This window comes from Stigmatopora argus, chromosome 4, assembly GCF_051989625.1.
Source record: "Stigmatopora argus isolate UIUO_Sarg chromosome 4, RoL_Sarg_1.0, whole genome shotgun sequence".
In the NCBI taxonomy this organism is placed as follows: Eukaryota; Metazoa; Chordata; class Actinopteri; order Syngnathiformes; family Syngnathidae; genus Stigmatopora; species Stigmatopora argus.
The window spans coordinates 10,207,913-10,232,868 of NC_135390.1; the positions used below are offsets into that span (position 1 = coordinate 10,207,913).

Sequence of the window (24,956 nt, forward strand, 5' to 3'; positions counted from 1 at the left end):
TGTGGGTCTTAGGAGGTTAAATGACCCTCTGTAGGCTACATAAATTCAGGTTGCTACCATTTTCATAGTCAGCATTAACAATGTTGTGTACCAATAGGGTAAAAAAAAATCTTTCTCCGGATGTCAAATGAGTCACAACAAATGACAACAGGGTTTTTTAAAAAAAAATTCAAAACCTGTTACTTTCCTATTGTCACGTTATTGGGGTTGGTGGATGGGTGTGTTTTCCATGTGTCCCTCTCGGCTACCTTTCCCTTGTGTGACCCAGATGTTTGTGATTTGTCATCAACCCCTGTCTGTGTATATAAACCCCGTGTTCTGGCATGTCAGGTTGTTGGAGTATTGTTTCGTGTTTACTGTACGGTAAGTCATGTTTTGCCTATTCGTCATTGTGTGTCTACCCCAGTTAGTTTTTATTTTGTTAACCTTGTCCCAGTTTTGTATTGCTTTCCTGCAAGGTAAATTGACAAGAGGAAAATGAACACATTTGTACACATTTCTTTTGTACACATTGTTCGCCACCACAGCTTTAATCAATTACAAATGTATTCATACTGTGAAATATTTTTTTTCTTTTATGGGTGAAGTACCTTTTTGTGATTCATGCAGTGTTCATTTTGGCTAAAGTTTCACATCGCCAATGTAATTTCAGGGTAACATTTTACACAGTAGCTCACAGCAGACTCCTAAAATGCTTTTTTGTAAACATTTGGGGCTTAAAAATAGAGCTCACCCTTATTCTCAATTGTATCCCAAAAGGCAAAAATGTTAAGAATTGTTCCCACTCGACGGCTTTTTTCTCGTCAGACATTGACCGCCACTAGTGGGCCGCTTCCACTCAGATTTTCCATTAGCACCAATGGATGATAAAGCCGCACGCCATCAATGGCGGTGATGGATCAATCACAGTGATCGCCCATGAACAATTGACCTGGACTGCCCCCACTCATCATTTTTACACCTCGAAACACCAGCATGGTTATCTAGCAAAAATCCTGCAGAGGCGGATGGACAAGGCGACGACTGTGAATCCTTAACGTCGAGTGAATGAGTCACCGTTTTGATAGCAGCAGGGCTGCTTTAACACAAGCCACGGCTGTCGATGCCTCGCGTTAAAGTGGCCAATTGCGTGCGGCAACACCTTCTGCTCGACAAGTTGAGGAGGAAGCCTCCATTTCTTACTACATACTTCTGCCATTGTCAGGTTGTTCAGTTACATAGATGTCCGACAAGCAATGTTACCTCGGCAACATGTTCATTCCCCCCCGAAATCCCCCCCGCATTTTTCCAACAATGGTGGCAATCATCGTGTCAGAACGCAAAACCAATACACCCTCACCACCTAATCGCAAACTAATTGGGTGTTTGGAATATTCACTGTGACATTATTATCACCCGTGAGTCATGTGTCACAGTTTTTTATAGCGTTTCCCATGTAACTACATTATGTCAAAAGTGAGTCACACGGGAGAACAAAGAAGACTTTGTCTGATAATGAGGTCCCTTTATTTAAAGAAGTAACATGGTAAGCCACATACAAGTGGTAACATGACACAATTATGTCAATATGATACGCCCAAAAAAAAAATATATACATATATACATACAAAAGCAAATGACACAAAAACCCAAACACCTATAAACCTCTCAAACATACCCCTCTATCACGCCCAATAAGAAACACTCATTCTCACAAAAACCTCACATTAAACCCACCTACAAACACTCTGATATAATTAAATAGACTTCCACACATGCCAAAACTTTCTTATGACAAGAAAAATATTGTTTCCCCCCCAAAAAAACTCACACTCAAAGTCTCACACATACAACAAAACACATTGCACCAGAAAAACCCACCTAAAAACCTCTCACAAGAAGCCACCTAAAACCTCTTATATAATTAGAAAGACTTTCACGCAAGCTTTCTTATGACAAAAAAAAACATTGTTTTCCTTAAAAAAACAGTCTCCTACGTAAAACTAAACAAATTGCATCAAAATACCTAAAACACTAAACTTATACTTTGGAAAAACTCGCCCGCACATGAAAAAATTGTTTCATCTAAACCCCCAAAAAAGAATTTTTCTTTTGACAAGAAAAATATCGTCGCCCCTCCAAAAACCTAAAAAAAATTCTCTCCCAAAACGACAATACAAATTGGACAAAAACACCTCTCTCACACCACTCGTCACCAAATACACTTTCTTATAAAACCTCTCACACAGAAAAATATCCTCTACCCAACTTTATCATTCCCACGCAAGACATAAATCCACACATGAAAAAAAAACACTCGCTTTCACACACACCAAAATCTCTATTATTCACATAACAAGTTGAACCATTTTAGTGTGTAATGGCTAAACGTTAGTGTTGACCAATACCGCACTTCTAACAGAATTTTTATGTCTCATCTCATTTTCTCAACCGCCTTATCCTCACTAAGGTCGTGGGGGTGCTGGAGCCTATCCCAGCTGACTTCGGGCCAGAGACGGGGGACACCCTGTATTAGTGGCCAGCCAATCGCATGGCACAAGGAGACAGACAACCCATTCACGCTCACACTCATACCTAGGGGCAATTTAGAGTGTCCAATCAGCCTACCATGCATGTTTTTGGAATGTGGGAGGAAACCGGAGTACCTGGAGAAAACCCACGCAGGCCCGGGGAGGACATGCAAATTCCACACAGGTGGACCGGCCTGGATTTGAACCCAGTTCCTCCAATGTGAGGCCGCTGGGCCGCCCGGAATTTTGTGACCATAAAAAAAACTTGTTTTTTTAAACACAATTAAAGCGTCAATAGACAGGCAGGGTTGAACACAAATATTATGAGAAGTATATTAAACCTCGTTTGTTCATAGGCTGACTGTAAACAGAATATGTTGGCTTCTCGTCCATCCAAGTGTTCTTGAACGCCCCTCATCATAGCGTTTGTTTGTTCCACCAGTCCTTTAGCTGAGTGTCAATCATTGTCCTACAGAACAGACAAGTCGTGGCAGGATTTGGACTTGAGCCAAAACGCGACACTGGGATTGTTCCTGGCCACCATTTTGTCAAGGAAACGCTTGGCCTTGGTAGGGAGGCTCTCCCGGCGGGGACCCCCGACACCCCGCCGGGCACGTTTGCCATCCTTGGAGTCCTTGCGCAGACGCAGCTGGCGCACGATGCCGCAAAAGGCCGCCCACACGTTGTGCTGCATGGCGGCGGAGGTCTCGATGAACTTGCAGTCGAAGACTGCGGCGCAGGCGCGGCCCTCTGGGGACACCACACCACCGTACCTTTAGCTCTCAATTCATGCATTTTGGAAAGATCTAGAAGCCAAGCGCTCTCACCATTGGTGGACACCTCCCTGCGTCGTACCAGATCACACTTGTTGCCCACCAGGATGATGGGCGTGTGTTGGGCGGGGCGGAGGCGGCGGAGGGTGATGCGCAACTCCGACGCCCGTAGGAAGGACGCCCGGTCGGTGATGGAGTAGAGCAGCAGGAAGGCGTCGCCCGACTGCATGTGATGCTCCTGAGCCAATTCGGTGCCACACTGTAGAACACGCACGGGATGATTGGTGTGTTGAGAGGTCGGGGCCCGGGTGCGCTTAAACCCCTAGCAGCCCCCCTTAATTTACACCCCTGACTCTGGCCTTGGTTTTACTCACCTCTGCATCCCACGTGTCCAACAAAACGATTGTTGCAGCCTCTCCGTCAACGTCAAACTCCCTTTCGCGGACCTCGTCTGATGGAAAACGAAAACAAAGCATTCAGGGATTTTAATGAATGAATTCACAGCAAAATTGTCCTCTTTGTTGTAGTTTAATCTTTGCATTCACAGTGTCTGCGGAAATGAGTTGAAAATATTGTAAGGAAGCAAAATACAGGTAATAAATAAGGTTCAGTGGATCGCCATTGCCACCAGATGGTGTATCACATTTTTTTGTATTCTTAGGCACAACTAAAACCATTTAACGACCTTGGCCCTCTTTTGTTCGAGCCTGTTCTGGGAAAGTGCTTAAGACGCGTTCAACAAAAACGTACAAACGAATAATTAATAAGGCAATGATTACAATGTTAAAAGATAAAGTTGCTTTTTCTTGCAAGTGTGTGGTGGTTTTGAGTCTTGGAGTGTGATAGGTTTTGCGTGAGTGAGTTTTTGGTTCATGTAAACGTTTTTGGGTGAGTGATACTTTCTGGCTTTTAAGTGATTTTTGTCTGTATATGCGTTTTATTGATGGGTTATTGAGTTTTTTTAGTGCGTGTTGGAGAATCTTTAGTGAGTTGAGGTTTTTGTGTTGCTTGTGTGTGTGTGTTTTATGTGACCAAGCAATATAAAGCATACATTCATGAGAATATGAAGTATTTATGATGCAGGATGCACTTTCCTTCTCTTGGCGCAGGGTTATTTAGTTTATGGCAGAGGCGTTAGCAGAGAATTAGCTATTTTAGCCAGATTCCCACAAATGATGAGCAGTCCTACAATTACAACCTCCATTATCTCATTGGCTACCATGGAAAGCAAGAAGGGATGTCCCAGTGCTCATTTTTAAAAATGTGCTCTAACCCGATTTATTTTCAGTCTGTAATTTGCCGATATTGATTCAATAGTTTTGCTTAAAAAAAAACTTGACATGACTTTAGAGCAGGGGTCTCAAACTTGCGGCCCGCGGGCCAACTGCGGCCCTCGGGACGATAATTTGCGGCCCCCGTCTTAATATGAAAGATCGATTTTTTTTTTTTTGTAATTTTTTTTTTTTTTTTTTTTTTTTTAATTTTTTTTTTTTTTTACCCCTTTCCCCATGATGGCGCCGTTTAAGTGGCAGCCAGTGGCAGTAGCTCTGTCCACTCATGTTTTTCTTGTTTTACAGCATGTTTTACATGAAAAATTAGAGGGAACATTGACATGCACCTGCTTGTGGCAGGTGTGATACTGGTGTGCCGATAGCGAGCAATGATGATGTCGTGACCGGATGATTCGCCTAAAGACGTTTCGCCGACGGACGTTTGACAGACGGACAGGTCGTACTAGTATTTGTTAGTTTAATGATTAAATACAAATACTAGTATTTGTATTTAATCATTAAACGCTGTTTTCAGCTGGATTTGACCGAATTTGAGAGCATTTTGAGCCGTTTGGCGAATGGACGTCTATAGACGTTTTTTTGCCTCCATCGCGATATCATCCAGTATTTGTATTTAATCATTAAATGCTGTTTTAGGATGGATTTGACCCGATTGCTGTCATTTTACGGCTCGGTTCTGCTACATCTGCCTGCCCAAGAGTGCTTATTCCCGGACTGCCATTGATGGTAGACGAACATTGATTTTTACTATAATTTGGACAACACCGGCGGCGGGCCGGATTAAAAATCCTAACGGGCCGTATATGGCCCGCGGGCCGAGGTTGAAAAACTTGTACACACACGATCCGGCGGGGCGAGCGTTCGAATCCCGTTTCGGCGAAACCTCCGTTCGGCCGAATGAACGTTCGGTGGAACGTCCATTCGGCGACCTGCCCGTCTGTCAAACGTCTGTCGGCGAAACGTCTTTAGGCGAATCATCCGAGTACCGATGATGTCGCTCACACTGGTACTCAGTGCGCTCAGGGAGGTTGTCTTTCTGCTCAGACCAACAAAAAATTAGAGGGAACTTTGGTTCGGAGCTGAATGAACCAATCACGGTGAGGTATACGGCTCTGGAGGGCGGGACATCGGCCGGGCTGTCCAGTGCCTCGCTCACTCACTCATTCATTCCTCCAATCAGCTGGGCGGAGGAGAAGCCGTGAGGCCGATCACTCCGCTCGGCGCGCACACTCCTCCGCTGCTCTCAGCATAGAACTGAATGAGGCGCTATGATCCGTGATCCAGCCTGTGTCAGTGTCTGTAGCCATCTCCGCGATTGAAACGGAGAGCGAAAGTGCACATGCGCCACAAACCCGCGCAACTGAATGTGAAAGATCAACCCGAGACTCATTCCAAGTGGAAAAACATATTACAGAGCCCCAGAGATGTCTCTTTCAAAGCCTGCCGTGAAGAGAAACGTCGGTGATGAGCACAGACAGTTTCAAGAAAAGTGGGGAGTGCAATATTTCTTTGTTGAACACAGGGGCACCCCGACGTGTCTCATTTACACTGAAAAAGTTGCGGTGCACAAGGAATACAATTTGAAACGTAATTGTACTACGAGACATGCTGAGGAGTACGAAAAATACCAGGGAGATGAGAGAGCCAACCAGGTTGCCAGTCTTAAAACACGTCTTCTGAGGCAACAGGATCTCTTCAAGAAGGCTACCAAAGACAGTAATGCAGCAGTCAAAGCTAGCTACGCCGTTTGTGAGTTGATTGATCCTGTGCTAAGTGATCCCAAATGGCTCATGGACTTGGCTTTTCTTGTTGATATCACACATGAGCTTAATGTACTGAACAAGAAGCTACAAGGCCAGGGGCAACTTGTCAGTGCTGCCTATGACAACGTGAGAGCATTCTGCACTAAACTTGTGTTATGGAAAGCCCAGCTCTCTCAGACAAACCTTTGCCATTTCCCAGCATGCAAGGCTCTCGTGGATGCAGGCACACCATTCAGTGGTGAGAAGTATGTTGAGGCCATTTCGAAGTTACAGGAGGAATTTGATCACAGATTTGCAGACTTCAAGACACACAAAGCCACATTTCAAATTTTTGCGGACCCTTCTCCTTTGATGTGCAAGATGCCCCTCCTGAGCTTCAAATGGAGCTCATTGACCTGCAGTGCAACTCTGCACTCAAAGCCAAGTTCAGGGAGGTGAGTGGAGAAGCAGACAAGCTTGGGCAATTTTTGAGAGAGTTGACCCCCAGCTTCCCTGAACTTTCCCGAAGGTTCAAGCGGACCATGTGCCTTTTTGGGAGCACATACTTGTGTGAGAAGCTCTTCTCCACCTTGAACTTCAATAAGTCCAAGTACAGGTCCAGACTTACTGATGAGCATCTTCAAGCTCTACTGAGGGTCTCCACTGCTTCCTCCCTCAAGCCAAATGTGACTATGTGAGAAGAAGCGCTGCCAGGTCTCTAGCAGCAAGGAGTAGGCAAGAGAAGCCGTGTTCAGAATATTTCATGTTCAATGTTCCATTCAAGTTCAGAAAGTTAAAGGTTAAAGAGCTGTTAATACAGACATTTGAAACGGAATAAAAATAATTAATTTTCTCTACTTAGCCAGCCAGTGTATATCTACTGTATGCTCATTAGTATTATTTGGTTTTGTATTACTGATTGATTTATTTTTTATTCATCTCTAAGTTAATTTATTTAATTCATTATTTTTTGTTAAAAAATAAAGATATTTGATAACGTTGGAATGTTTTATCAGTGCTTTTCTTGTGGAAATCCTGATGCGGCCCAGTCTCACCCAGACTCGGCCTCTAGCGGCCCCCAGGTAAATTGAGTTCGAGACCCCTGCTTTAGAGCATGTGGAGACAGACAAAAGGTGGACGAATTGGGAGTGGAACCCAGGACCCTAGATCTCGAAGGCCAATGCTCTAACCCACAGGTGTCAAAGTGACGGCCCGGGGGCCAAATCTGGCCCGCCGCATCATTTTGTGTGTCCTGGTAAAGTAAATCATGAGTGCCAACTTTCTTTTTTAGGATCAAATTAAGATGAAGATTATAGATGTATATTATATACCCTGTTTTCCCCCTTTTTAAATCAATAATTTTTTAATCAGTTTTTTCTGTTTTTAGTCCACAAATCATTTTATAAAATCTAAAAATCTATAAAAATATTTTCTGTTTTCCACTTTAATATGGAAAATAATTAAAGAAAATGTTGGTTTCCTTTTGCAATGAAAAACAACTGATTAAATAAAGGATTTTCCCTTACTAAGAATAAAAAGCTCAAATAAACATTGTTTGGAATATTTAGGGCTTTTAGATTTAGATTTACATTTGAACCCTAACCCAATCCCAGAGTGCATGCGACGTAAGCCTTGGCAACACTCCAGTCCCAGTTAGAATTAAAAATCTTTGGTGAAAACATATATTTGCATGATGACTGCAGATTTCCTAATAAGTCAGGCTGATAGACTCTATCTATCTAAACCAACACCTCCCTGAAAGAATGAGTGTGACTTCCAAAATCAAAAGGCAAAAATGTCAAAATTGTTAGGGACATCTTTGAAATATGTATTAGAATTAGATTCAGTAGATGAGCTAGATCTATGATGGTCAAAGTGTTTCTAATAGAATGATGCATGTCAATTACCCACCATTGTATTTGACAGGATGAACTTTCAGCTGGTGATGATTCACTGAAGCTGTGGGTGGATGCAACTGATTTCAAAGGTACTGTCACTGTGTGTGTGTGTGTTCGTGTATCTCCTGCGTGTGTGTGTGTGTGTGTGTGTGTGTGTGTGTGTGTGTGTGTGTATGTGTGTGTGTGTGTGTGTCCGTGTATCTCCTGCCTGTGTGCGTGTTGTGGATTTTGACAAGTGGCAGTTTTTATGGAATGTGTAGTTTTTGTACAATGTTCTTCCGCATCGGTGAACTTTGGGATTAATGTATGTGTTGTATCTTATTTTGTGAGCGTGAGCTACTTTTTGGGTTATGTTATCCAAGTTTTGCTGTTTGGGATTCGGGAGGTTTGGGGTCAAATGAGGATGTTTCAGGGCCATTGACAGGGAAAGACGTTCTGTCCATGGACGGGGAGGAACAATTGTTAATGGATTGGATGTCTATCGCTGTCAATGGCAACCAAGGATAAACTATGGCATCGTATTAAAGCGGTTACGACAGAATTCCCCAGGGTTAAAAGTGTAAATATACCAAGGGATGATTTTTAAAGCACCCCCATTTGCAGCCAGGAAATTGTAAACAGAAAATATGGAATTAGTTTAGCAGTTGAAGGATTCCCCAAAAGTACATTGAAATGAAATCAAGATGTGTTTTCACCTCCGCACAACTCGCAGTCTTCGCTGTCCATGCTGTCCGCGGCGCCGGAGAAAATGCAGGCGAAGGCGCTCTTGCCGACCCCGCTGCCTCCGAGCAGGACCACCCGGTAAGCAGCGGGCGAGTCGGCCGAGATGACCGAGTCGGACGAGGAGGACCAGCTGGAGCGACAGCTGCCTCCGCCGTCCGACTCCCCGGCGGAGCTGGCCGACTTGGAGCGGGAGATGCAGGCGGGGGCGCGGGTGAGGACCCCGGTGGGGAGCAAGTGGCTTCCCGGGTCGCAGATGCTCCAGCGATGGAGCTCGCTCTGGAGGCGGAGGCTGTGCCGGCGCATGCTGGACATCATCCTCCCAAACAAGGCAACCTCCAAAGTCCCAAATCAAAACGTGGGGAAACTAGCCAAAGTAACCTCACTACTACAAATTAGTCTTTAAATCACTACACTTTCGAATAAGATGGGTTGAAAAAGATGTCGCCAGTGCGCCTGCTGTCCTCTCAGTCAATCCTGAAATGCAGCCGGGATTTCCCTGCATGTTTATAGGAGGGGGTCCTCCTCTCTCACTCGGTCACTGGAGGGGGGAGGAAGGGAGGGATTTGCAGTGAGGCGTTGCTAAGGGCTTGCTGGCAGAAATTGCAACCGTGCACATTAAAAAACGCACCTAGATGCACAAGAAATGAGTAATAAAAGTAAATGTCAAAGAATAAATGAAGCTGACAGATAAAAGACGTGCTTATACCTTGAGATCGAAAAACATTGAACGTCTAATAATGGGGTGTGAGTGGTTAGCACGTTGGCCTCGCAGCTCTGGAGACGGGGGTTCAATCCCTGGTCGGTCCCGGGCTTGGGTGGGTTTTCTCCAGGTACTCCGATTTCCTCCCACATCCCAAAAATATGCTTGGTAGGCTGGTTGAAGACTAAATTGCACCGAGGTATGATAGTGAGTGAGTGTGAATGGTTGTCCGTCTCCTAGTGCCCTGTGATTGGCTCATGACCGGACGTTTCGTCGAAAGACGTTTGGTCCCCGGGCGTTTGGTCCCCGGACGTTTGGTCGACCGGACATTTGGTCGAACAGATGTTTGGTAGAATGGATGTTTGGTCGCCGGGTTCGCTCGCTGTCAAATTATGACAGTTTACTGTTGATATTTTGATATTAGATATTTAGATATTAAACTCACTCTCTCTCTCTCATGATTATAATTTTGAGAGCTGGTTTCAACAGTAACAACCCAGCGACCAGATTGGTGAAAAGGTGTCCTCTTTATGGGTTGGAATGAAAACCCGCACCCACGGCGGCCCTTTATGCAATAGTTGGCCCACCCCTGGTCTAGAAGGATTCGTACGCTAATGTACACACACTAATGGCTCACAGATCACATGGAAATGGATACTTACTCTTTATGATTACACAACGTATGCATGAATAGATGAAAAGGTGTCATGGATTTGCTTTTATCCACACATAACACTTGGAAATCTGCCTTGCAATCATTCACGCTGCATGTTCTTTTCACATCAGGGATGTCAGCAGAATGGATTTCCATACTAATTGGTGTTGCCACGGTAAAAGAAAAAAAAAAAAGAAGACCTCTGACGATCATCAATTTCTATTCTTTCTTTCATGACTTTTCATGTGTAACTCTCTAGAAAGCAGAAGTTTTGTGTCCTATCCGAGGTGCAAAAATCAATCCATATGGAATTTGGTGCAGTCACACAGCCTTAAACATACTAAAGTATCTTCATAAACATATTAGCAAGTTTATGAGTTATGTGGGGGGAAATAATGACGCAAATCTAATATGTATTGTGAATTGGCAGTCTTGTATGTATATGTATTATGTAAGCATAAAAACTTAGGGTAAAGTTCAATCAAAAGTGGAGAATATTAGAATGTAACCCAGTGCAATTCATTCATGTTATCAGCTTCTTATTTATTTACTTTTGTAAATTTCTGAACGAGATTAGATTTAGCAGAGCGAGAGCTATCAGCAGCACGTCGTTAATGGCTTGGAAAAGTACCCAGTGCAAGTTTATGAATGACCCAGCATTCAGCCACTTCATTGGTCGCTCTCGCGAAGGTCAATGACGCATCAATAGTGGCAATGACTTGACTTATCTGTTCCTTGTCGTGGGCAGATTGCCGACAAATCACGACGACCCGAACATCATACTACATTTTAAATTCAAATCAGTGTGTATTAAGTTCCCAAAAATAACCACGGTCATGGACGACCTGAGCGTAGAGACCAAATCCAGTAATAATCTTTCAAATCAAAAGTTTCTTTCCCCCGTTCACGTGGCAAAAATCAGCTTTTACCTCAGCGCGGTCTTAAAGAGCCATTACACTAATTGTGAGATTACTCGGCAGTTGTTTGTGTTGTGCAGCTCTAGCGTATCCGGCACCGTGGACTCATCCACGACACCCTCCTGCTCCGGTTTCATCTCGTTGACAGACGACGGGGTCGACTTTAAATCCTAGTTAAGTGCTGGAGCACGAGCGGGGTCGAAAGGCTTTCAGTACGGCACGTTGGCGGCGTCACACGGTGGATAGTTTAGATGAACAGCCACATAAAAATAACTGCAGTGTTCTGTCCCACATGCTGGGAAAGTCAACATGGGGACAGAACATCTCCTGGCGAGCACACCATGTTCTGGGATGCCCATTTTCTCTTAAAAAACAAACTGTAACATAAACAGTCTGTCCCAGGGTCAAACTGTTACTGTAATTGTGTAAATGCACCAGAAATTGTTGAGGGGGAAAAAATGACATGAAATGTGGTTGTTATTCTTAGGCTGACTTCTGCCTTTATTTATAACTATACCAATCATGGTTGCCACATCCAGCTCACAGTTCTGTGGTCGAGGGTTGGATCCCAGGTCAGTCCTCACTGTGTGGGGTTTGCATGTTGTCCCCGGGCTTGCGTGGGTTTTCTCTGGGTACTCTGGTTTGCTCCCACATCCCAAAAACATGCAGGTTGCACACTAAATTGGCCTTGAGTTTGAGTGTGAATGGTTGTTTATCTTGTTGTGCCCTGTGATTGGCTGGCTACCCATTCAGGGTGTCTCCCCCTGGTGCCCAAAGATAGCTGGGATAGGCTCCAGCACCCCCCACGACTCTAGTGAGGATAAGCGGTTCAGAAAAGCTACAAACTGTGAGGCTGACGCGCCAAACACTCATATTTACTAAGAGGAAAATTAAAAGGGCAGCCAAAAGCAACGCTGCATTCAAGTGATTATGTCGTCATTTAGTGTTAAAGGACTAACTTTATGTTTTATCCCCACAGGAGTGGTCACAGAAAACCAGTCGATCCGCATGATGGACACAAGTCTTAGGCCAGATGCCCTTCCTGACAAGACACACACTGGCAGGATTTGAAACCAGGTATTAAGTGGGAAAAAAATGAGATCTGGACAGTATCGGCATTAGACGACATTACTAAGCCAGGTATCAGGAGGCAAAAAGTGTATTGTTGCAACACAAAAAAAATCATTTTGTTCAATAGCAAGTACAATAATCCCTAGATTGTTGGGGTTAATATAGACCAGTCATGGACGTGATAAACGAAAAACCGCGAAGTAGGGTCAAGCCCTATTTAAAAAAATATATATGTATATATATATTTTATTTTTACTTCAGTGCTGAGTCCTAGTCGCAAGCGGAGAACAGGGGAGTGGCTTCCGCTTGCGAGTTTCAGCGTGGGTTTTCACATTTTTATGAACTCCCCCCCCAAAAAAAATAATTTAAAAAAAAAAACCAGAAAAACTATCAGCGATGCCGTGAACCCACCATATTCGAGGGATTACTGTATTTCACATAATGTGCCGCCCCTTCTAGAATATAGACACATGGTTGTCAGTGGGTGAAGGGCAAAGTCCGGCGTGGACAGGAGCGTGTATGAATATGAGACAGGACGTTACAGCCACGAAGGCCACTGCCCTCCGAAGGACATTTGCCCTTTTTGTCCCTCAATGAGATGACGACCGTCAATCTTCGCCATTGAAGCGGCAGACGCTAAATCAGGGGTGTCAGACTCGGGTTGGTCCACGGGCCGCTTTAACCTCAACTTGATTTCGCGTGGACTGGACCATTTTATAGATAATATTTAGGTTTTTTTTTTCATAAATGGATTAAAAGAACTGGATTAAAAGCCCTGAATAGTCCGTTTTTATAGATCTAAAACAATGTTTATTTTACCTTTTTTTATATATTTTTAGATTTTACAAAATAACTAAAAACACTGAAAAAATGGATTAAAAAATGACAATTATTGATTTAAAAGGTGGAAAATCAGGAAATTTAATATACATCTATACTCTTCATTTTAATTTGATCCAAAAACAGAAAGTCGGCACTCATGATTTACTTTCCCGGGCCACACAAAATGATGCTGCGGGCCAGATTTGGCCCCCGGGCCGCCACTTTGACACATGTGCGCTAAATCATTTGAAAATATGCGAGTGGTATGCGCGGCCCGATGCACGTGTCTCTAAGCTCCAGCAGCTTAAATGTCAATGATTCTCCATGTGATCATGAATGGCGAGGGTTATGATCAGAAGCTTGGCCCGACCGCCTCGTTCATTCAGAGATCCAGGGATGAAGGGGAATAAATATTCAATTTGTGATTTGGTCTTTCATCAAAACAACTGGACCTCCCCCCGCTAGCAGTGGAGGTATTCATTCCAACACACAGGGGAGGTCCTTGCACCGGCAGGCTTAAAAAGAGGGGATTGACAGAAGAACTTTACAACAGAATCCATCTCATCGAGTCATCGCTGCCCGACACATTATTTGGATCAATCGGACGGGCGGGTGTTTGTCTGACACGTGTTCGGTAGTAACACCGAAGCACTGGGACAAAAAAAATGAGCACAGAAACACGCTGGTCTGCATCACGATGGCTTGAAACTTTTCTGCCCCACTTTCCGAGAGAGGCGGACACACCCAAACAAACATACAAATTCATACCTAAGAAAGCTAGTATGATTGTAATTTCAAAGCATATGCGGTAATACATCAATGTCTACCCTTAGGCCATAAATAATAGTGCAGAGTTTTTTAAAAGTCCAAATAATATTAAACTAAAACCATAAAAACACTGTCCCTACATCATGGTTGTCCACCTATTGCGGCAGGTCTTGAAACGTCTTAACCGCAATAAATGAGATATTACTGTATTCCATTGATATTAATTATAATTACTTATAAGCCAGCGGCCCGGCGCCTGAGTGGTTAGCGCATTGCCCTCACAGTGAGGGTCCTGGGTTCAAATTCAGGTCAGTCCACCTGTGTGGAGTTAGCATGTTCTGTGCGTGGGTTTTCTCCGGGTACTCCAGTTTCCTCCCACATTCCAAAGACATGTATGGTAGGCTGATGGGACACTCTAAAATTGCCCGTAGGTATGAGTATGAGCGTGAATGGTTGTTTGTCTCCTTGTGCCCTGCGATTGGCTGGCCACCAATTCAGGCCCTGAAGTCAGCTGGGATAGGCTCCAGCACCCCCCGCGACCCTAGTGAGAATAAAGCGGTTCAGAAAAAAAAAAAAAAAAAACTTATTATCCCAAATGTGCACAATGAAGATGGGAAAACAAATATATACACGCAAACATTATATATATTATATGTTGATCTTGCTTTGTTGCTATGATACGTATAACAATCATGTATTTTCACAGAAAAGTAACGTGGACAAAAAAAATGCAAGCTATCAGGTAAATGAATCTCTTGCTTCCAACTAACAAAATGGGAGCTTACCAAAACACAAAACAGGCTCGTCTATTGGAACATGACACTTTGACGACTTCCACAAAGAGTAAAATAATATTTTGTACTGAGTGGGTGTCATTTAAAACATTTAGTAACTTATCCCACTAACAGTAAAATCATCTGAGACACTGTTTACATGCTTCTGTGTTGCTATTTTGATAGCAACAGATATAAATGTCCTCAGCAGTTCACTTTTGCAACTGTACGAGAATCTTTCAAAATAATTTTCTTCACTACTGTGTTTTGAAGGGTGCAGCATTGTTTGCCAATATTTCCAAGCTTTTAAAACACTGTGTAGAGATGACAGTTTGTGAGGTATTCATGGTTAAAACAAAAATGATAATTAATAGCAATAATTTTCATTTAAAAATGCTGTCCTTATTCAAATACGTCAATTGACAATGGATCATTCACGCTCACTGTCATACCTAGGGACAATTTGGAGTCTTCAGCCAGCCTACCAAGAATCTATTAGAGACGAGGAGTACCCGGAGAAAACCCACGCAGGAAGGTCAGAACCCACTTGGATTTAACAATGTTTCACAACTCGACTACATTCGGACGTGCTAACAACATCAATTCCTTAGTGATGATTAGTAGTCAGCTCTTAAATATCCCAAAAGTATCACCACTAGGGAATTATGGGTAATAATTCAGTGTGTTAATGGAGCCACTATAATGAGAAAAGTCAAAGATCCCAGAAACCTAGTTATTACACAAGAAAATTACCTAATAGAGCGGCCTGGTTGTGGTCAAATACATAATAATGAGCTCTTTTATGTAACAACACCATTGAATTCAAACTATACGCATAACACGCGCCAAAGCGCACGCAACTCCCACGCATCTGCGTATTGGTGAACGGCGCTAGCAAACAAGGTCGACGAGTGTCCCACAACACTGAATTGTTGTGACTCATTTAACTGCCATGCAGGGTCACAGCATGAGAACGTTTCGCCACGGGAAAACTGTCATCTCACCGCTGAACACTTCAAAAGTAGGAGACATTAAACTGCATTACTCCAAATTGATGCTTTGTATAAATTCTGCACACTCATCTGTTAAACATGCCTCATCTCCGAAGATAAACTGCTGTCAGTGTTACCATAGATGGTCACAAAATGACCTCTGCATGAGCAGTACGTGAGTCCTGCAATAATAGAGGTTGAATAATTCATGTTTGATAATCCTTTCGATTACAACCAACTTTTTAGATATAATAACTCTTATAGGGCAGATTTTACTAAATGCTGTTTGAACTAAAAACCAAAAGAAAAAAATGGATAAAAAATTGCAATTATTGATTTAAAAAGGAGAAAATCAGGAAATATAATATACAACTATAATCTTCATTTGAATTCGATCCTAAAACAGAAAGACGGCACTTATGATTTATTTTCTCGGGCCGCACAAAATGATGCGACGGGCCAGATTTGGCCCCCTGTAGCCCCACGTGGATGGAGACGGAAAAATGTTTGCAGACAAATTGGCTACATTGCGTTACCTCTAGCTCTTTATGTTTAACAAGAAATCATTCCATTGTGGGTTTCAGTTCATCAACAAGCACGGATTGCTGGGAAACATCAAGAATGTGTCCAGAACGGCCAAAAATGAGCAGCTTGTCGACGCCATTACGAGCTGTTTGTCAGTAAAGTGAGTCATTTAAAAAAAATACTAGTTTCTATTTCCTCTGTCCGTTTAATCATTAAATATCAGCGTTCGGTATTCAAGGCTTTGCTCGGTTAGCTTTTTTTAGTATGATACATTTAAATTTGGAATGAAAACACTAACTGGTTTGGTGTTGATTTTTAATAGCAAGGCACTTGTGTGGTTAACTCGCATACACAAGTGCCATCAGTGGAGGTGTAAGGAATAAACGGTACACTTGTCAAATGAATATAACTTTACCCTCAGTTTGAACCTTTTTATTTTTAGTTTTAAACGTGGATTTGACAAAGCCTAAGTGAGACATTCATTCAACAATAGCCCAGGGGTCGTTTTTGACTCGAGTTTAATTAAACATATGGTAGAATAACCATTTTTCCTCAGTGTAAGAGAAAAATGAAAGCAATGATGACTTTTGGTGATATATATACATATATATATATATATATATATATATATATATATATATATATATATATATATATATATATATATATATATATATATATATATATATATATATATATATATATATATTTTTTTTTTAATTAATGGATTTGAAATGATTGACTGAAAAACATCCAGGATGAAATAACATGGGAAATGAATGTGGGTCATTTGTGAATCAAAATGGTTAAATAAGCAATTACATAATCACGCTGTGGTGTTTTGTTAAGCTTTAAAGCCAAAAAGACAAAATCGACGAAAAGACCAAAGACGTCAAGGCAGAGGTAGAACCCAAGTGTTTCAGGTTATTTATTATTTTCATGTGTACTACACCTACTCATTTTGTATCTTGTTTCTCTTCAGGGTCCATCCAAGTTTAGCAAATCAACGCTAAAGAAAGGTGACGCGGCGAGCTGCTGGTATATGGGGACATCGAAGGACGGCAGTCTTTGACACCAACATCCCCTCAGGTACTTGTTGTTTTACAGCAGGGGTCTCCAACTCTGGTCCTCGAGGGCCTATGTCCAGTAATGTTTTCCATATCTCCTACCACATCTGAATCAAATGATCAAGATCCTGATTATTTGATTTGTGTGTTGGTGGAGTAAATTGAAAATAGACTGGATAGGGGCCCTTGAAGACTGCAGTTGGAGATCACAGCTATAAAGACTCATTTGTGTCTCTCTACCTCTGAAGCAGAAAAAGAACCCCAGTCCATGGAGCTTTAATGTCTAATATTTCCACTTTTTGTTCCCCTCATGTGGCTTTAATGTTGCTTGCCTTCTTTTGCAGTGGGATGAAGGCCTGCTGACTGAGCAAAAGAGAGATGGCACTTGAGTGGCTGTTATGGGAAGAAGGGCCTCCCTGGTAAGTATCCTTTTGATGTTGATAGAAAATACATAACTTAGTTTTTTGGGTCAAATTTTGACTTAACTAGTTTCCAGTCTGTTTTCTTTTTTTTAATGTTGGTCAATGGAACCCTTGAAACTTAGAATCATTTCAAAAGTAGATTTTCACTACTTTGGAAATGATTCTAAGTGTTTTTATGTAATATTTTTTGGCAGGAGCTAAATGTTAGGCTTAAGTTTCCAATATCCTTATATTAAAGATCTGGTGCCTCACTGAGCCAGGGAGCTATGGATTTTACCTATATAAGGGGGGGAAGGGGGGGGGGGAGCAACAACACATGGCAACTTATGTTCGGTGAATACTCATCATCGTGATATGATTCATCAAATAGATCAGATATAACATTGAGTTGCACAAGATAAGAATTTATTTCATTGGGATGAATACTTGGATATTCTGCATTAACCTCCCAGAAGCTTGCCAGCATTCTCCAAAGTGCAGAATTTAGAGACATCACATCTTCAAGCAGGCAACCTGTGAGGAAGATCACTTGGAGATGCTCCAGGCTTGATGAGTGCAAAAAGCAAAAGTTTTCATATATCGAGACTGGAGATATGATTAGGTGTTTTTTTTTTTAAACTCGTTTTACCTTGATCTCCTCTCCTGTAAGGAGGCTGCATGTTGACGCTAAACAGGGAAAACTTGCAAAAAATGCAAAAGTTGTATATAGAGACTGGAGATTCAATAGATAGGCTAAGGTGTTTTTTTTTGGAAATCGTATTACCTTGATCTGCTTTGGTACTTTGGTCTGCTTTCCTGTAACTTCAAGGGTGCGGGTAAGTGGTCTGGTCATGCAGGAAAAGCTGCATGATGATCTTAAAGAGAGAAAACTTGATTGAACCAAGCTATTTGGGAGTTGCCAAACAATTATTACAGGAAAGAGAAATCTTACAAGAAATTTAATAAATGATCAAGATAAAGAATGAAAATAAGTTTGAGTCTTCCCAACTCAATGTCCATGTTTTGAAGATGACATAGATAGTCGTGATTTTGTGGTCTTGATGCTATAAAACAGCATGTCAGCAGTGGTGGTCCGTGCATTTTCTCGTAGCGCCTTCAACGTATCAATCCAACCCTCAAAAACTAGTTTATGGCTATAAAACCTCTACTGCAGCTAAAGCTGCGACACATAAAAAAATAATCAATAAATCAATGCACAAAAATGGGGTAAAATCCACTTCCTAGCAGCATTTCATGATTAAATACAAATACTGGAGCTTTTCAGACATTACAAACGGGCCGGGGGGTGATTTTCCCGGGAAAAGACAGCAATGAACGGCAATGGCGTACGGGCAAACATTGCCCGAAAACAGCATTTATTGATTAAATACAAAAACTGGAGCTTTTTAGACATCAGAACCGGGCCCGGAGTATCATTTCCCCGGTAAAAAGACAGCGATGAACGTCGATACGTCCATACGTGAAACGGCAAAAAAAATGCACTGCCACTGTTTAAATGTCGAATTAAAAAAACAAACACTAAAGTGCATGTCATCACAATGTTCATAATGTGCAATACTGTATTATAAAGGATTAAAGCCCAACCAAAAAATATTTACAGCCCCCCACTAACTAATGCACGTTATGATGAAAACAATGTGTTTTTTTTAAGTATGAATGCCCAATCAACACGTATTTACAGCCCCGCCTCCGCCCCACCCACTGACTAATGCATGTTATTATGAAAACAATGTATTTTTTTGGTAAGTATTAAAGTCCAACCAAAAAGCATTTACAGCACCCCCACTCCCCCCACACACTGACTAATGCACGTTATTATGAAAACCAGTTATATTTTTTGTGTGTCTATTTTTAATAGGCGTGGCCGAGGTCACAGTTCAAATTGCCGACGTCAAACCCCAAAATGGCTGATGAGCCAGGAGGCAACGCGGGCGGGCGTGCGCTGCAGAGCAGCTCAAAAGTGACGATTTGCCGAAGAAAGCCTGACAAACTTCTCACAGGACGATGCAGCACATTCGGTACGTTGTCATTTGGGGATTTCGAAGCCCCAGTTCTCGTCTTAAGAGTGATAAGAGCATGATTCGTTGACGTGATGTAGCCCCATGTGTGTGCAGACAGCAAAATGTTTGCAAACAAATTGGCTACATTGCGTTACCGATCGCTCTTTAATCGCTCTTTGTTTAAAAAGAAATCATTCCATTGTGTGTTTCAGTCCCTCAACGAGCACAGACTGCTGTGAAACATCAAGAATGTGGCCAAAACGACCAGAAAGGGGCATCTTGTCGACGCCATAACAAAGTGAGTCATTTTTAAATAGTTCCGATTTTCTCTATCCGTGTAATATTTAAACGTCAGCGTTCAGTATTCAAGCCTTTGCGCAATTGGCTCGTTTTTCATCATGATACATTCAACTTTTGAAAACACGAACTAGCTCGGTGTTTTTTTAATAGCAAAAACCTGTGGATAAGTCACCCACACAAATGCCATTAGTGGACGTTTAAGGAATAAACAGTAATCCCTCGATTATCGCGGCTAATGTAGACCAGACATGGCTGTGATAAATAAACTGTAAAGTAGGGTCATCCCTATTGAATTTAATTTAAAAATATATATATATTATAGTGGCAAGTGTAGAAGTAGCTTCCGCTTGTGAGTTTCACATCTCTCTGAATTTACAAATAATAATCGAACATAGGCTTTGTCATCATCATTGACTCGACAAAAGCCTAATTGTCATCATACCCAGATAACTGCGTATTTTGAAATTGGTAATTGGTACAAAAAATTCTGCCATGTAGTGGAACTGTGCACTCAAATAGATTATATACTTTTACCCCGTTAACTTTCTTAAAAACCTCAGGGCTTGGACTGTTTCATTTTTAGTTTTAAATGTGGTTTTGACAAAACCTAAGAACATTTAAACACTTTTTTCCTCGGCATAAGAGAAAAACAGAATCTTTTTGGATATTTATTTTTTTTAAAGAAAAAATTGATTTGAAATAATTGACTGAAACTCAAGGCAGAAGTATGATTTTTATTTATTATTTTCATGCAATTTGTACCTTGTGGGCCCCTGTGTTTTCTATATTTCCCACCACATCAAGATTTTGATTATTTGTTTGTGGAGGAAAACATGAAAAATAGATCTCATTTTTTAGTCTCTGCAGCAGACAAAAAGAAAACCAGACCATCAGGAGTATGTCTAATATTGCGTACCATTTTGATGTTTTATAGAAAAAAAAAAGCTAAATGTAGGAGTTTTTTTCGTTAAATTTAACTTAATTAGGCCCTAGTCTGTATTTCTTTATGTAACTTAATCTATTGTGCCTTGATCCCTTTTTGTTTTCCAGAGTTCCACCCAAGGGGGACATGGTTACCTGCCTATGTTGAGATAGGCTGACGCACACCCTCATTTCTCGGTATTACGCCAGAACCTATCTCTAAACAAAATGTAAGATCTCGTGAATGGTTTTTTACTTAACTTTGTGTATTGACCCTTTTTTTTTTCCTTCCGGAATTCCACCCAAGGGGGGCAAGGTTTCCTGCCTATGTACAGATAAGCTGACGCACCCCCATCATTTCTTCAAAATAAAAGGTAAGACCTCGTGAATGGTGTTTTACTTAACTTTTCATATTGAACCCCATTTTTGTTTTCCAGAATTCCACCTGGTGCCAAGGGGAGTTTCTTCGTCCATTTGAAAATGGATGAAGGCAAAACCTGATTTTTAAAAATGCTGGAGGGCCTGCGCGAACCTATCTCGAGAGCCTGTTTTTCTATGTCAAAATAAAGGTTTTTAAATGTATACATATTTGTCTTTATCTAACAAAAAATGCAAGTAATTGAGTTCATTTTTTTTTATTTACAGGTAAACATTTCAACTTTAGCATACTTAGTTGGCATTACATTGAAGTGTTGATTGGTGTAGCCAGTCTCTCTGGTTTGTCCACCTGTAGTCATAAGACAAGACATTTTAGTTAAAGGTTCACAAAACAATTTTACACTTAAAGAAAATTAGAAGACAAAGCTGGGGGAATATACACTGAGAAAAATTAATAATTGAAAAAAAAAACTGGGGGACTAAACACTTAGAAAATAAAATTAGAAAAAAAAGCTGGGTGAATAAAAAATGGGGATTAAACACTTAGAAAATAAAATTAGGAAAAAAGCTGGGGGACTAAACACTTAGAAAATATTTTTTGTAAAAATGGGGATTAAACACTTAGAAAATAAAATTAGAAAAAAAAGCTGGGTGAATAAATAATTTAAAAAATGGGGATTAAACACTTAGAAAATAAAATTAGGAAAAAAGCTGGGGGACTAAACACTTAGAAAATATTTTTTGTAAAAATGGGGATTAAACACTTGGAGAATAAAAAGCTGGGGGAATAAACTTAGAAAATAAAATTAGGAAAAAAAATGGGAAATAAACACTTAGAATTCCTGCTCTAACATTAACTGAGATCCTTCTTACCTTAGAGATTTAGTCAAAGAGCTGTGGAAATGAATGGCCATGATGATTTAGGCTTTTAATTTGGATTTTCAGAAGTACAGAGACACCATATGATTCAAGTGGGCAACTTGCGAGGAAGATCTCTCAGGCCTGTTGCATGCAAAAAAAATAGCAAAAGTTAGAATATATAGAATGGAGATTCAACTTTTTTTTTTTGGGGGGGGGGGGGGGGGGGGGGTAGTTTTACCTTGATCTGGCCCAGGCTCCTTTTCTATAACCTCAAGAGTGCTCTAGGCATGCAAGAAGAGCTGCATCTTGGTGCTAAACAGGGAAAACTTGCACACAAAAAAGCATAAGTTAGCATATATAGAGCCTGGAGATTCAACAGATAGGCTTAGTTGTTTTTGGGGGGGAAGTAGTTTTATCTTGATGCTAAACAGGGAAAACTTGATTTAACCAAGGTATTTGGGGGTTGCCAAACAATTATGGGATAGAGAAATCTTACAAGAAATTTAATAAACGATCAAGATAAAGAATGAAAATTAGTTAGCGAGTGCCAAGTGCTATTTTTCCTTTTCCAGACAAGGCGATTAAATATACAGACTGACGTTAACAGCTAGGACAAGTGTGTCAAACTCGGGTTCGTTTGCCGGTCGCAATAACGTCAACTCGATTTCACGTGGGCCTAACCATTTTTGAAATAATATTTAGATATATATATTTTTAAATTGGATTAAAAAACTATCAAAAGCCCTAAATATTCAGTTTTTATAGATCTAAAAAAAATTGTTTGAGCTTTTTTTTCTTCATGAGGGAAAATATCTTATAATAATTTGTTTTTCATTTCAAAAGGAAACAAAATATTTTTGGGAATATGTTCAATATTAGAGTGGAAAACAGATTTTTTTAAAATATATTTATTTTTATATTTTATTAAATGCTTTTTGAACAAAAAACACAAAGGAAAAAAATGGATTAAAAAAAACTACAATTATTGATTTAAAAAGGGGAAAATGAGGAAATATAATATACATGTATAATCTTCATTTGAATTTGATCCTAACAGAAAGTCGGCACTCATGATTTACTTTCTCGGGCCGCACAAAATGACGCGGCGGGCCAGATCTGGCCCCCGGGCCGCCGCTTTGACACCAGTGAGCTAGGAGAAAGTTGGCTTAATAGTTTTGTATACGGCGATTAAATATACAGACTGACGTTAACAGCTAGGAGAAAGTTGGCTTAACAGTTTTGTATAAGTTATTTTTTTGTAAAAACAGAACAATTACAAATCGGCAAGGGGTGTTTAGCACTCGCAATGAAAACTATCATTACAGACATACGTGCCTCTGGATGTCATTCTAGAGTGAGCATTTACCCAGCAAACTGTCGGTTGATGACTCGGCGTTGTTTGATTACATTTAAAGTCTTGCCACACGACTCAATAATGGAGAAAACGGACAACATACTTTTTAAGTCAAATCGTGACGCTAACGCTAATGCTAACTATCACAATTTGAAGATGGAAGATTAGAACTAGTAACATACGGCACACAGCCGGTGGGGAAAAGAAGCCCACATTTAAATTGTCGACGGTATGTTAAACCTGGCATTAAACTAAGAGATTTGTTAGCGTTTTGGGCTCAATTGATTGCTGAAAAATCTCCCGATAGCGTGATAAAAACGCATTTAAGCCAGTGAATTGCTCCATTTCTTACCTCGTCTGCATGCTCGTCGACGGTCAGCGTGAGAAAGGTTTTGCAAAAGGAACGGTTACTGCGCATGCGCTTAATTAACTCGACTGCGTCTACAATAGGCGTAACCACGCCCATATTGCCCCGTCACATTGAAAGTGGAAAAGATGGTGACTTGATTACCGCGCTCCAAGAGGTGCTTTGTCCTCCCAACTCATTTTTGAAGATGACGTAGAATAGTCGTGAGTTTTGTGGTCTTGATGCTATAAAACAGTACGTATTAGTAAACCAATTTCACCAAATATTGAGTAACATTTGACTTAGTATTTTACATCAACTCTCCATTATTCCAAGCCATCTGACTCCATTAAAAGTTTAAAATTTGACACGGAAAGAATGCTTCATTGTATTGTATACAATAACTCAGTGGAGGACCATCAGGGCCTGCAAGGCCTTCTCTGTTGGTCTAAAATAGTATCTGAAACACAGACTGATGTTTATTATATTTTGTCCATGAATATTTATGATGACCATGTATAGTGAGGTTTTTTTCTTGCAAAAATAACCATGTGGAGCAGGGGTAAGGAACATATGGCTCGGGAGCCATATGTGGCTCTTCTGATGGGTGCATGTGGCTCTTCGCTAACCTGTGAGGTAAACTATGTATTTAAACTGCTGGTGACAGAGCCGAGTCCTGAATGCACCAATAGGAGCGTCACGTTGGCACTATGGCGCTCACACTTCCTCTAACATCAATCATCTTTTTTTTCATTAGACTTTTCTGCATGCATATTTTCATTGATTAGCAACTGGGTAACAGTGTTGTCAAAAGAATTAATTTATAGCACTTTAAAAGTGGTAAAATTACCCCCCAAAAAATCACATCTCATTTTCACATTTTTACTCTTAAATTTTGAGTATGGCTTGTTTATGGCTCTCTGTGTCAAAAAGGTTCCCGACCCCTGATGTAGAGTAAGGCTTTTTTATTGCAAAAATGACCATGTATAGTAAGGCTTTTTTCTTGCAAAAATGACCATGTATAGTAAGGCTTTTTTTTTTGGAAAAAATGACCATGTATAGAAAGGCTTTTTTTCTTTCAAAAATGACCATGTATAGTAAAGCTTTTTTCTTTCAAAAATGACCATGCATAGTAAGGCTTTTTTT

The 24,956-nt window shown here is 40.9% G+C and overlaps 1 protein-coding gene and 2 long non-coding RNA genes across 10 annotated transcripts in view; 1 reads left to right on the top strand and 2 right to left on the bottom strand.

Moving 5' to 3' along the window:
- Positions 1–21,453, top strand: part of LOC144072593 (uncharacterized) — a 33,005-nt gene extending 11,552 nt beyond the window's left edge. For 3 of the 8 annotated variants that reach the window (XR_013299842.1, XR_013299839.1, XR_013299844.1), the window contains 10 exons: positions 12,190–12,287; positions 16,221–16,321; positions 17,011–17,064; positions 17,144–17,250; positions 17,573–17,647; positions 19,509–19,668; positions 19,863–19,948; positions 21,001–21,101; positions 21,179–21,245; positions 21,309–21,453. This is a non-coding gene — a long non-coding RNA (uncharacterized LOC144072593). Of the gene's footprint in view, positions 1–8,243; positions 8,305–12,189; positions 12,288–15,100; positions 15,180–16,220; positions 16,322–17,010; positions 17,065–17,143; positions 17,251–17,572; positions 17,648–17,958; positions 18,466–19,508; positions 19,669–19,862; positions 19,949–21,000; positions 21,102–21,178; positions 21,246–21,308 lie in introns of those variants that run through there. The other 5 variants (XR_013299843.1, XR_013299841.1, XR_013299846.1 and 2 more) reach the window with 5 other exon arrangements.
- gem (GTP binding protein overexpressed in skeletal muscle) lies at positions 1,479–9,455 on the bottom strand. The gene is made up of 4 exons (XM_077597713.1): positions 8,911–9,455; positions 3,658–3,734; positions 3,338–3,542; positions 1,479–3,260 (listed from the first exon to the last, which is right to left on the bottom strand). The coding sequence occupies exons 1-4, from the start codon at positions 9,251–9,253 to the stop codon at positions 2,980–2,982; spliced, it is 906 nt and encodes a 301-aa protein (XP_077453839.1). The 5' UTR covers positions 9,254–9,455; the 3' UTR covers positions 1,479–2,979.
- A 37-nt stretch (positions 21,454–21,490) lies between the features above and the next one.
- Positions 21,491–23,975, bottom strand: LOC144072594 (uncharacterized). Its single transcript, XR_013299847.1, has 4 exons — positions 23,817–23,975; positions 22,349–22,436; positions 22,123–22,251; positions 21,491–21,598 (listed from the first exon to the last, which is right to left on the bottom strand). It is a non-coding gene; the product is annotated as an uncharacterized LOC144072594 (long non-coding RNA).
- Positions 23,976–24,956: the final 981 nt, after the last annotated feature.

Coding starts and splice junctions, on each gene's coding strand:
- gem (XM_077597713.1), bottom strand. CDS start 9,253: ATGATGTCCAGCATGCGCCGGCACAGCCTCCGCCTCCAGAGCGAGCTC. Junction 3,735..8,910: donor AGACTGCGAGTTGTGCGGAG/GTGAAAACACAT, acceptor GTTTTCCATCAG/ACGAGGTCCGCGAAAGGGAG. Junction 3,543..3,657: donor TGGACACGTGGGATGCAGAG/GTGAGTAAAACC, acceptor CGTGTTCTACAG/TGTGGCACCGAATTGGCTCA.